General features: G+C 55.4%; 1 protein-coding gene across 2 annotated transcripts; it reads left to right on the top strand.

Annotated features, from left to right (window-relative positions):
• Positions 1-241: 241 nt before the first annotated feature.
• On the top strand, positions 242-9,852 carry KLHDC8A (kelch domain containing 8A). 2 transcript variants are annotated; one of them, XM_079762196.1, is made up of 8 exons: positions 242-788; positions 910-1,109; positions 2,389-2,510; positions 2,898-3,494; positions 6,248-6,412; positions 6,643-6,858; positions 7,400-7,501; positions 8,839-9,852. In XM_079762196.1, exons 4-8 carry the CDS (start codon positions 3,119-3,121, stop codon positions 9,030-9,032), a joined length of 1,053 nt encoding a protein of 350 aa, XP_079618322.1. In that variant the 5' UTR covers positions 242-788; positions 910-1,109; positions 2,389-2,510; positions 2,898-3,118; the 3' UTR covers positions 9,033-9,852. The 2 variants fall into 2 exon arrangements, with proteins under 2 accessions (XP_079618322.1, XP_079618321.1); XM_079762195.1 differs by lacking the exons at positions 242-788; positions 910-1,109 and having other exon boundaries at positions 2,116-2,510.
• Positions 9,853-15,647: the final 5,795 nt, after the last annotated feature.

Raw genomic sequence — 15,647 nt, forward strand, 5'->3', positions numbered from 1 at the left:
TCCTTGTCTGTAAAGAGTGGAGACTGATACCGGTCCTGGCAACCTTTCCGGGGTTGTTTTAAGATGACGAGAAAATGGATGTGCAAGGGCTTAGTTTAACGCAATGAGCTGCGCACACACAATGCAGGGTGGCGCTCCATATAGCAGCTCAGGAAGCTGCCCCGCCGGGGAGGGCACAGGAAGCCGTGCCTCGCTGCCCTGGGAGGAGGCTCAGTGGGCAGAAGAGGCTGAAGAAGGATCGAAACGAGCGTCTTTGAGGAAGGCCTCTGACTGGCAATCTTCCTGAATTTGTGAACACAGTTCCAGCTGAGGGCTGAGGCTTTGTCCTCTGTTCCTCTGGGCAGATGGCGATCCCTAGGAAAAAGAGAAATGTTAGGTGTTTCCTAGGAAACTGCATTAATTCAGAACATATTTTTTTGTAATTTATGAGTTTTTTAAAAAAATATTTTTATTGATTTCAGAGAGGAAGGTAGAGGGAGAGAGAGAGAGAAACATCAATGATGCGAATCATTGTTTGGCAGCCTCCTGCACGCCCCCTACTGGGGATCGAGCCCACAACCTGGGCATGTGCCCTTGAGGAGAATTGAACCTGGGACCCTTCAGTCCACAGGCCGACGCTCTATCCACTGAGCCAAACCAGCTAGGGCTAATTTATGATTTCTTAATGAATAGAGAAAACGGAACACAACTTTCCTATGCGGAGGTTCTAGAGATGCTTACTCTGTAAGTACAGAGAATTCAAACCAGAACACAGTGGAATTCCTAAGCCAAGGACTCAAGATATTAAGGTGGGCCTATTGGGAGTGTGACCTGTAAGGGGCGGGATGTTTGGGCTTGTTCTCAGGTTTCCTTTTTATTGGTTTTGTTGAGTGTAGTTGTAGTAATAATGATATTAATACAATGTACCAGGTCCTTGCTTTGTTTCAGAAGCTGAATGAATGAACACTTTACCAATATTATCTCATTTAACCTTCACAAAAACCTACAAGGATGTATCCATACTGTGGAATGCTACTCAGAAATAAAAAGGAATGCACTATTGGAACAGGCAACAACTTGAATGAATCCCCACAGAATTCTGCTGGAGGAGGAAAAGCCCATCCAAAAAGGTTACATACTGTACAATTCTATTTATGTAACATTTTTGAAATGACAAAATTATGGGGAACAGAGTAGTGGTGGCCAGGGGATGGGAGAGAAGTAGGTGTGGCTATAAGAAGGCAACATGCAGCATCCCTGGGGTGATGGAAATGTCCTGTATCTTCGCTGATCAATTTCCATATCCTGGTTGTGATGTTGCACTATACGTTTTGCAAGATGTTACCATCGAGGGAAACTGAGTAAAGGGTGTCATTTCTTACAACTGCCTGTGAATCTACAATTTATCTCAAAATGAAAAGGCTAGTTAAAATAATAGAAGGAAACGGAGGCTCGGAGTCATTAAATAATTTCAGAGCCAGAGTTTCAAACCCAGGTCTGTCAGACTCCCAAGCCTGAGTGTTTTTAAGACTTGGCTGTATTCAAGTAGGACGAACACCTCATAGGCCCTGCAGTCAGTCCATCAGACCAGGTGGCCACTGTTGTCACGGGCAGCTTTGTTACTGGGGACAACTGTCCTGAAAAAGCTATTAGAGAGTGGTTTCAAAGGACTATTTGGCAAGCCCTGTGGGTCGGTGCCGAGGGCCAAGATTGGATAACCGGGTTTCCCCTTCCCACGGGGGTGGGGAAAGATAGCCTATGAGTGTATTTACGGTGGTGTCTCTAGGTGTGTCCACATATCCGTGTATTTGTCAGTTCCTCCGTGGGTATCTCCATTTGCAGGGGGCGGGGGTGGGGGGTGGGGGGAGGTGATGTGTAAGTTCTGCATGGTGGATAGGTTACTTGGATGCACCTGTGTCAGCTCTGCGTAGGTCCCGCCCACATCACTTGTTTCTATTAGGTTAACCACTTGATAATAGCTCCCCCAAAGCAAAGCTGACTATGGAGCCAGCCTGTCGCGAATTGGGTCTGTGTACTGTAGATAAACTGGGTAATTGGACTCTCCGCCTCCTCATCCAAAACAAACACATACAAACCGCCCACCCCCACACCGGAGGGAGTCTGGGCCCCGTCAGCTGGGTACTTGGGTCTAGTGTCCCGCTATTCCCGATCCTGTAGACAAGACCAGCGTCTCCGCGGGGGCCCCTTCCCTCCCCCGCGTCCAGGCGCTGCCGGGGCTTATGTAAAGAGGTCACAGCTGCTCCGCCGCGGGGCGCACGCGGGCTCCTGCACAGGTGTGGCGGCGGCTGCGGGTGGGAGTGCGTGGAGCCGGCTGGCCGGCCTCCTCCCCCGCAGCAGCCCTTCTCCTTCCTGCTGTCCATTTCTTCTCTTCCTCTGCCTGCCTGACAGCGGGCTGCGAACTCGGGAAGGACAGAGCGCCTGCCCCTGGCTCCCAGCGCCGCCGGGCGGGGACTCTCGGCTCTCGGTGATGCGCTGTTTGCGCCTCGCGCCACGCGGCCCGGCCAGGCTGGGTAAGTGGTGCGGGGGCGGGAGACTGCGGGGAGGAGGAGAAGGGTAGAGGTGGGGGCGTGAATACCGAAAGGTGTTAACTCTTTGCTTACGGGAAGGCAGCCAGGCACCCCGAGCCCGAGAAAGCCCCGCCCCCCACCCACCCCCCGCGCTCTCCGCGCCCCTGCGCCCCCGCGACCCCGCTGGTTTCCAATCCGCCCGCACGGAGGGGTGGAGGACAAAGAGTTACAGGGCGGGATGCCGCCACGGGGTGGCGCTCTGGGCCGCGGCGACCTCCCTTTAAAGTTGGTGAATGGCTGGGAGCCCGCTCCGCGGCCCCGCCGCCGCCGGCAACGGAAGGCGAGGGCCCGTGGCGCGGCCGCCCTTGACTCGCCGCGTTCCTCCCCCAGGGCCCAGCGTGGACGCACGGGATGCTGAGCGTTGAGGGACGGTGAAGCGCTCGCCGGCGTCGGGGCCCTGGCGGGGTCGGGCGGGAACCGGCGCAAGGGAGTGGATGGAGGCGGGGAGAGGGGACGCGGAGTAGCCGGCGCCTTCGCCCCCCGCTCCCGGATTCGCACCTTCGTCCGGACCCCGGCGTTCCGCGGCTGGGGGTGCGGCGGGAGGGGCTGCCATGGAGGTGCCCAACGTCAAGGACTTCCAGTGGAAGCGCCTGGCGCCGCTGCCCAGCCGCCGCGTCTACTGCTCCCTGCTGGAGACTGGGGGGCAGGTCTATGCCATCGGGGGCTGTGACGACAACGGCGTCCCCAGGGACAGCTTTGAGGTCTACTCCCCCGAGGCCGACCAGTGGACGGCCCTGCCCCCGCTGCCCACAGCCCGGGCTGGGATGGCCGTCACCGCCCTGGGGAAGAGGATCATGGTGATTGGGGGGGTGGGCACCAGCCAGCTGCCCCTGAAGGTGGTGGAGATGTACCACATCGACGAGGGCAAGTGGAAGAAGAGGAGCGTGCTGCGCGAGGCCGCCATGGGCATTTCTGTCACGGCCAAAGGCAAGTGGGGGCAAGGGCTGAGGGTGGGCGGAGAGAAGGGCTGGGGAGACCACAGGGAAGGAAAGGGGTGGGGGCAGCGCGATCCCATTCCTGATCCCATCTGATCCTTCCAGTAGACACTAAAACGAGAGACCCAGTGGCCGGCTGTATTTTACAGATGGTGAAACTGAGACTCAGTGAGTGAAGGGTCTAGTAATCCCACATGATGCCACATCGCCACTCCACCTGGCTCCTCCCAACAAACTGGCAGGCTGGGCCGGAGGGGAGGGAAGGGGAGGGGGGGGAGTGCAATGGCTGTGCACACCCCTTCTCTCAGCAGCATGCTGCAGCCGACCATCCACAACACCATCCCCTGAAACTGCCTGGCACCTGCCACCACCTCCAGACACACACTTGAGGTCCTGGGGGTGTTCACACCATCATTGCCCCAACACCAGGCTCCCCTGAGGGGGCTTTGGGGCCCTCTCCCCACCCTCAGGCTCTCCCTCTGTCTCCTAATCTCTGAGATACGGATAAGGGCTGTACGCCTGCAGCATCTTACCCACCCTGAGTTCTCAGGGCATGGGTGTGCTGACCATGTGGTTTTATGATTCTCATTTCATTTTCTCCACGCCTCTACTTCCCCTCGCTTCTGGCTTGGAACAGCCCAGAACATAGAGGGAGCTCCAAAAGTTGATTTTGTTAAAACATAAAGGGTTTTGTGGGGAGTGGCCCAATAGGAATTAGGATTGTCCAAATCCAGACAGACTTAATGGGCTGGAACCTTCCCTCCCTGTCTGGTGAAAGCATCCAGCTGCCTGCTGGGTCTGCTGTAGAGTAGGCACCGGTATCGCCCGGGCACCTGCTCTGTCCCGGCCACAGGCCTAGGTCCCGGGGAGGAGAGAAAGATGCAGGTCTGGTCTCTGCCTTCAGGAACCCAGGTCTGACCAATGAAGGTGACCAGAGAGAAACTCTGGCCCAGAATCCTTCAGGGCACAATGGTCAGGGGAGCCTCCACAAACTCCCCGTAAGAAGATGGAAGGCATGGAGGCCCATGCTTATCCCCAAGCCTCAATAAACGGTGCTAAAAGATTAAGAACTAACATTTTTCGAACCCTTACCATAGGTGTTTTATATATATTAACATCTTTGATCCTCACAACCTGTCTGATGAGGTAAGTGCGATTATTATCCTCATTTTAGAGAGAAGCAATGGGAGGCCCAGAGAGGTTAAAAAACTTGCCAGGGTTGCACAGTAAGCGATGTTGGAGTCTATGCTCTTAACTGTGGCACTGAATGGGTTCATCAGTTAATTAAAAAGCATTGATATGCCTGCATGCCAGACATTGTACCTGACGCTGGGGTCACAGATTAACGAATTCTCAAGGACCTACAATCTATTGGAAGAAATAGACAAAGATTATTTCAGGAGCATGTGGTGCCTAGACTGATGCAAGTGTCGTGGAAGCACTGAGCAGGTGCTCTCAGCCCATCCTGGGTGTTCAGGGACCCCAGGTGAGTCCGAAGGAATGAGTGGAGGGGACGGGAGGATTCCCAGCGGCAGGTGTGTTTCAGGCGGCACAGGGCTGGGAGAGGTGGAGCTTATATAAGGTAAATTCATTAGCAGGCTCCATCTCCTAGCCTCAGGCTAGGGTTGGGGTTTTTGTTTGGTTTGGTTGGTTCCCCGCCCCCCCCCCCCCCAAGCAGGATTAGAAAGTAGAAGGAAATAGTACTCACCCCTGAAATACTCTTGAAGAACAAAGGCCTCTGAGAGCCAGATGTGGGGAGGACTGGCTCCTGGGAGGTGGGAGAGGGCTCCAGGGAAATAGCCCTCTGGGGGGCTGTGCCCCTGACAGGCTGCAGGAGGTACTGGGGCGAGGCCCAGGGACCCATGGATGCCTTGCCCGTCCTCTCGGGTACAATGGCAGAGAAGCGCCTTGAAAAGGCACCTGCAGCCCAGAGCAGTAGAGCATGAGGGAGAGCTGCTCTCCCAGAGCGTCCAGCTCACTGCCCGGCAGCTTCCTGAAGGGGCTGGTTTTCTCTCCTCCGAGCCTCGCCCTCATACACCCCTAGCCCTAGCCCATTCAGTGCAGTACCTCCTGGAGCCCACAGGCTTCCCAGTTTGTGAAGGAGGATAGTGGGGAGGGGAGAGGGGTAGTGCAATGGCTCTGCAGACCCCATGGGGGGGTGGCAGAAAATGGAAGAACCAGCAGCAGTCCAGTGTCCCACAAGGCCAATGACAGCAGGGCTGACCGCATTTCCAAAGGCTCCTGCTAGTTGTAGAGAGTTCCAGTCTCAGAGTGCCTGGGCCAGGCCACTTCTGGGGGGTATCAGAGCCACGTCCCTCCGCTTCCCATCCCCTCTGGCTTCCCAGGAAGGAGAATGGAGGGGACCAGACCTGCAGAGGATTGTCCAGGTCTAGACTCCACCACAGTCTGCTCCTACGTGAGGCCTGGTGTTTCGGGCTTAGCTAACGGCTGGACACAAGGTAGCTAAGGCATGCAGGCCTGACATGGCTTCAAGAAGACCCAGGCTCAACTACAGCAGGATCTTTTCAATGTTGCCTCAACCCTAGTGTGTGTGTGTGTGTGTGTGTGTGTGTGTGTGTGTGTGTGTCATTTGGCCAGAGCCGTGGGTGGGAACCGGGGCCTGGCTTCATTGCTGGTGTTCAGGGAGTTACCAGAGCCTGGTTGTGATAGGTGATGAGCACAGGTGGGACTGTCTCATGGTGTCTGTGAGCTGAGCCCGGGGTTGCATGTGGCCTTTCTCCTTAGATTACCGAGTGTACGCGGCAGGCGGGATGGGCCTGGACCTGCGTCCGCACAACCACCTTCAACACTATGACATGCTCAAGGACATGTGGGTGTCACTAGCACCCATGCCCACCCCGCGATACGCGGCCACCTCCTTCCTTAGAGGTTCCAAGATCTATGTGCTGGGTAAGGACGGGTTGTCTGTCCCACATCAGGCATTCCTTCCCTCCCTCCGGTCAGTTCCCCCGGGAAGCCGTGCCTGTGTGTTGAGCATCTCCTTGGCACTAGGGGGAAAGCATGCTGCCCCATCCCTCAGGGAGCTCCTCCCTGACTAGGTAACCGTCAGAAAGGGAAGCCCAGGCCAGTCCTCAGGGGCTTACTCCTCCGCCCACCCCCCACCCTGCTCTGGTCTCCAGGAGGACGACAGTCCAAGTATGCAGTCAACGCCTTCGAGGTCTTTGACATTGAGACTCGCTCCTGGACCAAGTTCCCCAACATTCCCTGTAAACGGGCCTTCTCCAGCTTCGTGACCCTGGACGACCGCTTGTACAGCCTGGGAGGCCTGCGGCAGGGCCGGCTCTACCGGCAGCCCAAGTTCCTCCGGACTATGGACATGTTTGACATGGAACAGGGTGAGCTGGGTGCCATCTGCCTCTGGCTGACACCCCCCCTCCCCCCGTACCTCTCTCTCATCCGCACTCCCAGGGTCACTTACCCAGCTGGGTGAGCCTTGCAGAAGTCTAAACATCCCTCTCCATTCAGGGGTTCTTTGGGACTAAATTCTTTCATCTGTACTGAGCTCTCTTTGGTGGGTTGGTTTTGTTTCTATCAAAGCCTTTGCCACCCATTGTCTCTTCTTACAACATCCAGGCAGGGCCATGGGAAGCATCAGAGAGAATCAGAAGGATCCTGACCCCTGTGCTCACTGCCGCTCCTTCGCTTTTTCCCCAGCTGGGAGCCTGTGAGATCAGAGGTAGAACAAGTAGTTTGTTGTAGGGGACCACAGTTCCTAGGACTGCAGCAGACTTGGGAGAGGGTGTTAGCCACAGAGAGTGTTCATTCAAACAGCAGGAGGCATCGTGTCAGTGGAGGGGAGAGCTGCTTGGGACTCAGTGTGTATTAGGGGTGCTGGGGTCGCCCCTGATTCTCTCTGTCTTCTCCCCTGGCCTGCAGGGGGCTGGCTGAAGATGGAACGCTCCTCCTTCCTCAAGAAGCGCCGAGCAGACTTTGTGGCTGGCGCCCTGAGTGGGCGGGTCGTCGTGGCCGGAGGACTTGGTAAGGATGGGGCTTCAGGCGGGTACTGGGGTTCTGGTGCTTGGTGGATCGTTGGCACTCTGCACGAGCAGGAGAAGGAGCTGGCTCCTTGCACTCTGCCCGCCTCTGCTTTTTAAAAAATATATATATATTTTTATAGCCAAAACCGGTTTGGCCCAGTGGATGGAGCGTCGGCCTGCAGACTGAAGGGTCCCGGGTTCGATTCCGGTCAAGGGCATGCACCTTGGTTGTGGGCACATCCCCAGTGGGGGGTGTGTAGGAGGCAGCTGATCGATGTTTCTCTCTTATCGATGTTTCTAACTCTCTATCCCTCTCCCTTCCTCTCTGTAAAAAATCAATAAAATATATTTAAAAATATATATATATATATATATATTTTATTGATTATTTATAGAGAGGAAGGTATAGGGATAAAGAGCTAGAAACACCGATGAGAGAGAATCATCGATCAGCTGCCTCCCGCACAACCCCCACTGGGGATCGAGCCTGCAACTAAGGTACATGCCCTTGACCGGAATCGAACCCGGGACCCTTCGGTCCGTGGGCCGACGCTCTATCCACTGAGCCAAACAGGCGAGGGCCCGCCTCTGCTTTGTTCCAAAGAATTCACAACACTCCCTTTCTCCTAGCCTGGACTTCACGTGTCCACACGTGGGCCCCGATGTAGTCTTTCTGTCCGCTTACACAAGGGACACTGAGGCCCAGAGAGCACAGGCAACTTACTGATGACCGTGTAACTCGGGTGCTCAGCACAGGCCCCTGGGGGCCCCAGCCCGGAATGACAGGCGGAAGTGTGGTGGGATTGGCCTTGGTCCTCTCTGACCACATCTTCTCCCCGGATGCCCAGCTCCATCGTGGAATAGGAAGCAATAAGGTCACACACGTTAGTGTGATGAACTCAGGACTTGCTGTATGACCCTCCCTCCCAGAGGCAGAACCCCAGCAGCAACAGGGGAGAGATATATGGGCAGCGGGCTTCCAGGCAGCCACCGTTCACTCAGCGTGGACAGACTCCAGTTCACTGCCTCATAAAAGGAGCACAGTGTGAGCTAGACCACGTGGGCTGCTTTCCGTACAAGGCAGGGAGGTAACAGTGTCTAGAAACTTCTGGTAAAAGCAGGAGAAGGGGGGTGGGGGGAAGAAAGCTTCCTCATGAAGAGATGGAAAGCAGGGAGGGCAGAGTGGCTGTTTGACCAAAGCTACTAGCCGGAGGGTAGGGAGGGGCAGCCAAGAAGTTGAGGTTGCTTGGCTTCTCCTAGTGAGAGCGAGGGAGGCGGGGTGACTGCAGGGCACGGATGGGTGGCTGGACTCCTTTGTAAGTTCCGGTTCCCTTTCAGGGAACCAACCCACTGTCCTGGAGACGGCAGAGGCGTTCCACCCAGGGAAGAACAAGTGGGAGGTGCTCCCAGCCATGCCCACGCCCCGCTGTGCCTGCTCCAGCATTGTCGTCAAGAACTGCCTCCTGGCTGTGGGGGGCGTCAACCAGGGTCTGAGTGACGCGGTAGAAGCCCTGTGTGTCTCTGACTCCTAGCTGCCCTGGGCCCGGCGCCTTTGCCCTGGACTGGATCACCTGACTCTTGACAAGAGGAGCGGTCTTGTCAAAGCCGTTTGGGCTACTTCCCAGAGGCCAGCTCCTGTCAGCAGCCCGTGGGGCCAGGCTCGGGGGCTTAAATGACCTCCCTCCACCTCCTAATCCTACCAACTCCTAGGAAACTGTAGGGAGTCCCAGTGACCTCCAGCCCCGGGTTGGAGCTCAGCGGACCTCGGGGGAGAGTCCCCACTTACTGCTCAGGCAGAGAAATGCCCAGGAGTCGCCGCTACCTGCCCCTCTCTGAGTCCCACCTCTCCCCATCTCCAGAGGAGGAGCTGCTGCTGCTGTCCTTCCCCAGCTCTCAACGAGTTTGAGGGTCTCTTAGGATGGAAATGGAGAAGGGTTGCGGGGTGGGGGGGTGTTCCCAAATGCCTCTTCTCTCCCTTGGCCTACATCCCTTCCCCATTTGGTGGTCAACAGTGAGCCTGCCCTGGACCTCGTCTCTGCAGCAAGAATTGGCCTCAGAGGCAGCTTTGGAAGCGAAGTCGTGGACTGATCCCTGTCGGCAGCCTTGGCCAGGAAGGATCCAGGCCTCTCCAGGGTCCTCGATGGGAATGTGATGCTGGGGAAGGAGCCGACTCCGCCCAGGCTCTGCTCCCCGCTCCTCTCCTCACTGTTTCTCCTCCTGCCACCCCTTCCGCCGACCAGAGGCCTGGCCCTCTGTCACCAATAGCCCCAGAGTGTTTCCGTGTGAAACCTCATTTACACTGTGGCATCCGAATCCACAAAGGATGGACTAATTGCACTCCGGTTATCTGCAGCAGCACAATGATTAAAATCTATATTCCTATCTTCCCTGGCATCTTGGTACAGGGGCGGGGTGGACTGGTGTCTTGATGGTTAGCGGGGGACCCCATGAAACAGTCCCTCTGACATTCTCAGGCTAAAGAGGGTCCCAAGGGACCCCCTATTCCTGGCTGTTCCCTCTGAAGAGGTTCCGCTTTCAAGCCAGCACTCCCCCAACCAGGCACCTCACCTCTAGGAAAACAGCTGAGCTTCCTTTTCGAAAGAAGGGAGGCTTCACGGATGTGTTGAGAAAAGGTTGCCCTCAGTCAGGGACTGCTTCCGGTTACTCCTCACATCTAGCTTCCATTCATTCAGCTTCAGCCCGTTTCTGCCTGGCCCCAGAACTTGAAGAACATGCCTCCTTTTAGCTTGCAGAGCGCCTCTTCCTGATTCCCAGCGATTTTTAAAGGCTGTTCTAGCACCAGACAGACGTGAAAAAAAGACCTGCTCCTGTGCGGCTGCGGGGGAGACAGAGAACACCACGCTGATGTTCCGTTGCTTCTCGTGAGGCAGGAACAGAGGGAGAGCGCCTGCCGGCCTGGATCTGGGGCAGGGACGCTGGGAGTCCCCTCCCAGAGGCGGTGACCCTGCTGAGCCGCACAAGTGGAACCTGGGACTTTCAGAGCTGGGCCGTTTCTCCTCTGGCACCTGGCCTTTGTCCTTACATGGTCCCTAGAAGGGTACCGCCACCTGCCGGCCCTGCCTTGCCTTCCCACCCAGCTAGAGGCAGCCTGTAGCCACGGGTGCCCCCTGGTGAGCCGGCTGCAGAGAGGCCTTTTCTATTGATTCTGGACACCCCTATTTCAGCTCAGCCCCCTGAAATAACTGTTAGAACACGGGGCTCAGGGGCTGCAGATACTGAGGGTGGAACAGCACATTAAGGGAAGCCCTGGTTTGGTCTCCCCAGGCCACTTCCCTTTCTGCACTGTCCTCACCACCCTCCCCAAGAAAGGGGTTCCCACACTCTTTCCTAGAGGAAGCCAAGCCTAGCACGTGTGTGGGTGGGGTGTATGGGGCTTTCCATGTGCACAAAACGGTACCAGATCCGTGGATGGGACTGAGGTGTGTTAAGGTGGTCGGAACCTTAGGGATACAGCCAACCCTAAAAGGTTCTTCCCATCATGAGAATGGGGGATTAGCCACTGTGAGGGCCACCCAGGGCCAACGCTGGTATCTTCTGAGGACTCACCTCGTGCAGGTCCTTTCTGGGAAGACTTTGGGGGTGCCAGGGAAGTAGGAAACGTGCAGTGGCAAACCGCATGGCCATACCTCACGGTGCCACAGAGGCAGCTCAGGATCTCGGGTTGGATGGTCTGGCTCCCGGCCTGACTCCTCTGCCCCACCTCCAACAGGCTTTCCTGTCGCCATCTACTCTGGGAAGTCCCCGCCCCTTCTCGCCTTCATGCCCCCATCTATAAAACAGCCACTATGATGCCGTCGCACATGGTAGAGCCCTGCTTCCTCCTCAGATCCACCCTGTGAGGCAGGTAGGATCGTCCCATCTTGTGGATTAGAACACTAAGGCTCCTGGGCGGCTGTACCTTGTCCAAGGTCCCAAGCTGGTAAGTGACCGAACGAGGTCTGATTCTAAAACTTACGACCCCCTTGCATTGCCTCCAATGCAATAGCACCTGGGAAAATCGAGCAAATCAACTGCACTAGCCTAGCTTTGGGTCCCAAATGTCAAACCTCGAAGGACGAAGACTTTCCGTCCCAAGGAATTAGTATGAGGATTGACAAGTATTGGGAAGGGGTAACGTGAACTGAGCACAGAACCGTCCTACACTAATCTCCAAGGAGAGGTCCCCTCTCGCTGTTTCACCCCATTGGCCAGTCCAGTGCTTTGTTTAACCCCGGCCGCCTATCCTGTGCCTGGCTCAGTACCCGATGCCAGGTTCCTGCCGCCCAGCAGTTGCAGCCTGGAGAGGCAGATGGGACTAAATCTGCAGTTACTATTTAATGAGACGAGATCGCTGTCAGCCGTTGCGAGCCCAGCCCAGAAGCGACTCCCCCGTGGTGGCTACAGAGAGCCCAGCCAAGCTGTGGATGTCAGGGCAGGGTTCCAGGAAGCAAATCTCAAGCTGCCCTCTGATAGAAGAGGGAGGCCAGCCAGGCCGGGAGGAGGGTCCCAGGCTTCGACGCAAGAGAGATGGGTGGAATCATGACTGTCTTGTGCTCATTGATCTTGGGATGTTGTTAACCTCTCTGAGCCTCAGTTTCCTTATTTGTCAACTGGGCAAAAGAGGGCCTCACTATGAGGTTACGAGCCCCCTCCTTCACATAAAATAATTCACTTACATTGGGTGGGTAGCTCCGTTGTTATTTTTGTTCTTGAGGGAGAGGTAAAGGGGTTCACAAGCCCACTGGGGGGAAGGGTTTGATTTACAGGGGTGGGGGGTGGCAGTACCACTTGGAGAGTCTAAGGAGATGGGGTTGGCAGTGCAGGTGGGCACATCAACCTGGGCCTTAGGGCGTCTAGACTTCATCCACATGGGACATTGGGAGGAACCCCCAGGCCCATCTACAGCCCGTGGCTGGCACAGGATCAGACCCAGGAATCAGTATTTCAAACCTCCTGCCTAGGGATGGGCTGCCCTCTCTCTTTGCTGTGGGCTCTGACAGGAGTGCCATAGGTCAAGATGGGGCTTTTTATACACTGTGGTGGTGGGGGTGGGGTGGGGGGGAGGACAGCCAGCCTATTGATCCAGGCTTCAGCCCCCAGCACCCATCTGTGCCAGTGTCACTCGGGGCCAAGAGAAATGCTGCCTCCCACCTTCCCTTAACACGGCCAGGAGCTGGTGACCGGGCTGAAGAATGTGCTTTGCTTGGGATTTCCAGGCCAGGGCCAGCTTGGGAGGCCAAGGGCTCAGATTGCCAGTGGGAGCCAGGCACGGGGCAGGGAGGCGGCGCTGGGCAGACCTCCCTCGCTCCCTCCTGGGCACACAGCCCATGCCCTGCCCTGCCCTGTCCTCGCTGGCAGCTGTGGAGGCAGAACCCGGAGGAAGAAGACACTCAGCCCCTTCAAGGGAGTATAAAGTCCTGAGCCCTGAGCCCAGTACCCACCGCCATAACCCCCGGGCTGCTGGGAGCCTTTAACAGTTTACAGAGAGCCCCCCTGTGCAGGGAACCTTTGATCATTGAGGACCTAAGGACCAGGGAGACTGAGACATCTGCCCCCATCATGTGGCCAGCAAGGGACAGACTAGATGTAGAACCCCACCCTCTGACTTCTACTCTGAGACTCATGTACCCCCTGCCTCATCCATATCAACAGATCCTGTATCCCAGGATCTAACCCCAGGCCTCCACTTCACAGGGTTAGTGGAGGATCAATAAAATAGTGGATGTGAAAGTGTTGACCCCCGTAAAGATGAAGGGTTGTCTTTATTTATATTTATTTATACCCCATCTCAGTCCATCAAGGATCCCAGATGACTTCCATCAATCGTACAGCAGGGTTCGTCAGTGGAAAGTACGTGGCGACTCCTGGCGCCCAGTGGATGAGCCATGAAACCTTTACCCCAGTCGTGAGCATAGGTCCCCCCTCCCCTCCCCACAGCACGAGGTACACACCTCAGAGACCAGGACTGGACACAGGAGTGAGGGCCAGAAAAAGACAAAGGCCTTTTGGTTTTGCCATTAACAATGAGATGAGGAGGTCCTTTCAAAACCACTGACCCGAAGCCCTAGACTAAATCTACACAAATATCCACCCACCCCACCTCCCATCTCTCAGAATCCCCTTGTCTGGCATGTAAAAAACATCTCTGGTAGTAGTTTAAAGGCCCTTTCTCTTCTCTGCCAAGTCAGGCTGCTCCCTCCTCCCACACACAGAACTCCAGCCGTGGCCAGTTTTCATGGTCACTTCCTAGCTCTGAGCTTATCTTAACTGTCCTCCATCCCAGTCATAGCAGCTGTAGCTTAGGGAGTCTGATAAGCCCCTTGCTGTCATAGCGCCCCTCTCCCCCCAACACGCACACACACTGGGTCTCTGCCAGGATTGGGGGAGGACACTTGGGGGACAAGAGCCCTGAAGAGACTCCAAGCAGACTATAGGAAACCATCAATCTGACACGATGTGGGCAGGCTTCACATCTCCTCCTTACATCCCACAGCAAGCCCACAAGGCAGTCATGAGCCACATTGCAGGGTGAGTAAACTGGGACATCAAAAAGCGTGGTCTAGCCCGAGCCGGTTTGACTCACTGGATAGAGCATTGGTCTATGGACTGAAGGGTCCCGGGTTCGATTCCAGTCAAGGGCACATGCCTGGGTTGCGGGCTCGATCCCCAGTAGGGGGCTGCAGGAGGCAGCCGATCAATGATCCTCTCTCATCACTGATGTTTCTATATATCTCTCCCTCTCCCTTCCTCTCTGAAATCAATAAAAATATTTAAAAAAGAAGCATGGTCTACTTGAGACTTGGGCAAATCAAGAAGCCTCTCTAAGCCAAAGCATGATGGCTGAGAGCACTGTTTCTGGGGCCAGGTGGCCAGGGCTTCGATCTGGCTCCACCACTTGCCAGCTTCGTGATCCCCCAGAGGCAGTTACCTAGTTTCTCGGGGTCTCAGTTCTCTCATCTGTGGAATGAAGATAATCACCCACTTCTTAGAGTTGCGGTGAGGATTGCATTCATTCATACAGTGGCTAGCACACCCTGGGTTAGCTGTATTGCGAGCATCATTCTCATCTACAGAGTTGCCGAGGGAAGACAGTCACAGCCAATCAGTGGCAGAGCAGAGCACCCCCATCATGCAAGTCTGGGGGTGGGAGAGGGAATGGGCTCCTGAATCTACTAGTGAAGGGAGCAGTTAGCAGGTGAACAAAAGAGCTGAGTGACGAGATGTCTAATCTGTTCCTCCTCAGACATTGCAGAGAAGTTACAGCTGAGTGGAAATGGAACACGCAGTAGATTTATCCAAATGCCTTTTAAATATATATATATATATATTTTTTTATTGATTTCAGAGGGAAAGGGAGAGGGAGAGAGAGATAGGAACATCAATGATGAGAGAGAATAATGGATTGGCTGCCTCCTGCACACCCCCCTACTGGGGAATCGAGCCTGCAACCTGGGCATGTGCCCTTGGCCGGAAACGAACCTGGGACCCTTGAGTCCGCAGGCTGACGCTCTACCCACTGAGCCAAACAGGCTAGGGCCAAATACCTTTTTATAGATGAGGAAACTGCCCCCAAGAGTGAAAGTCCTTGGCCATGACTATAGTGTGGGTTGGTGGTTTAAAAAAAAAAAAAAAAGGAGCTGGAACCCAGGACTCCTGACTTCCGTCCATCTGTGTGTGCTCTCCCTGCCGCTTCAGTTGGGGAGACAGGGAACTCTCTGGCTTGGGGAGAAGAGCTAGCTTCTTCGTGGGTCACATCCCTCCCGGGCCTGGACAGTGAATAACATGAAGTTCCCATTGCAATCAAGAGCTTGGGGACGGTTTTTGGTATTTGCAGGACAAAATCCCCCTCAATTCCTGGTAAGCCTTGCTAGGATTTAGATTGTAAGCAGCTCACTAGTTCCATCTTGTGTTTCTCCAGCCCAGTTGGGCATCACAAGGCAATGCAATCCTTAGGAACAAGCTGTGACATTGGACTGGCAGGGTTTGCCTCCCCGCTCCGTTACTCCCAGCAAGGGGCGGCGGGTGTAGGGCATGACACTGGATCCAAAATGCTCACTCAGAACCAGGGCTGGCTCAGTAAATGTTAGATTTATTATTATACCTGTTGTTGTAGTTGTTCAGTACATATTTTCTGAATGAATGAATGA

This window comes from Cnephaeus nilssonii (assembly GCF_951640355.1).
Source record: "Cnephaeus nilssonii genome assembly, chromosome: 21".
NCBI classification, from domain to species: domain Eukaryota; kingdom Metazoa; phylum Chordata; class Mammalia; order Chiroptera; family Vespertilionidae; genus Cnephaeus; species Cnephaeus nilssonii.

Coding starts and splice junctions, on each gene's coding strand:
- KLHDC8A (XM_079762196.1), top strand. CDS start 3,119: ATGGAGGTGCCCAACGTCAAGGACTTCCAGTGGAAGCGCCTGGCGCCG. Junction 3,495..6,247: donor CATTTCTGTCACGGCCAAAG/GCAAGTGGGGGC, acceptor CTTTCTCCTTAG/ATTACCGAGTGTACGCGGCA. Junction 6,413..6,642: donor TTCCAAGATCTATGTGCTGG/GTAAGGACGGGT, acceptor TCTGGTCTCCAG/GAGGACGACAGTCCAAGTAT.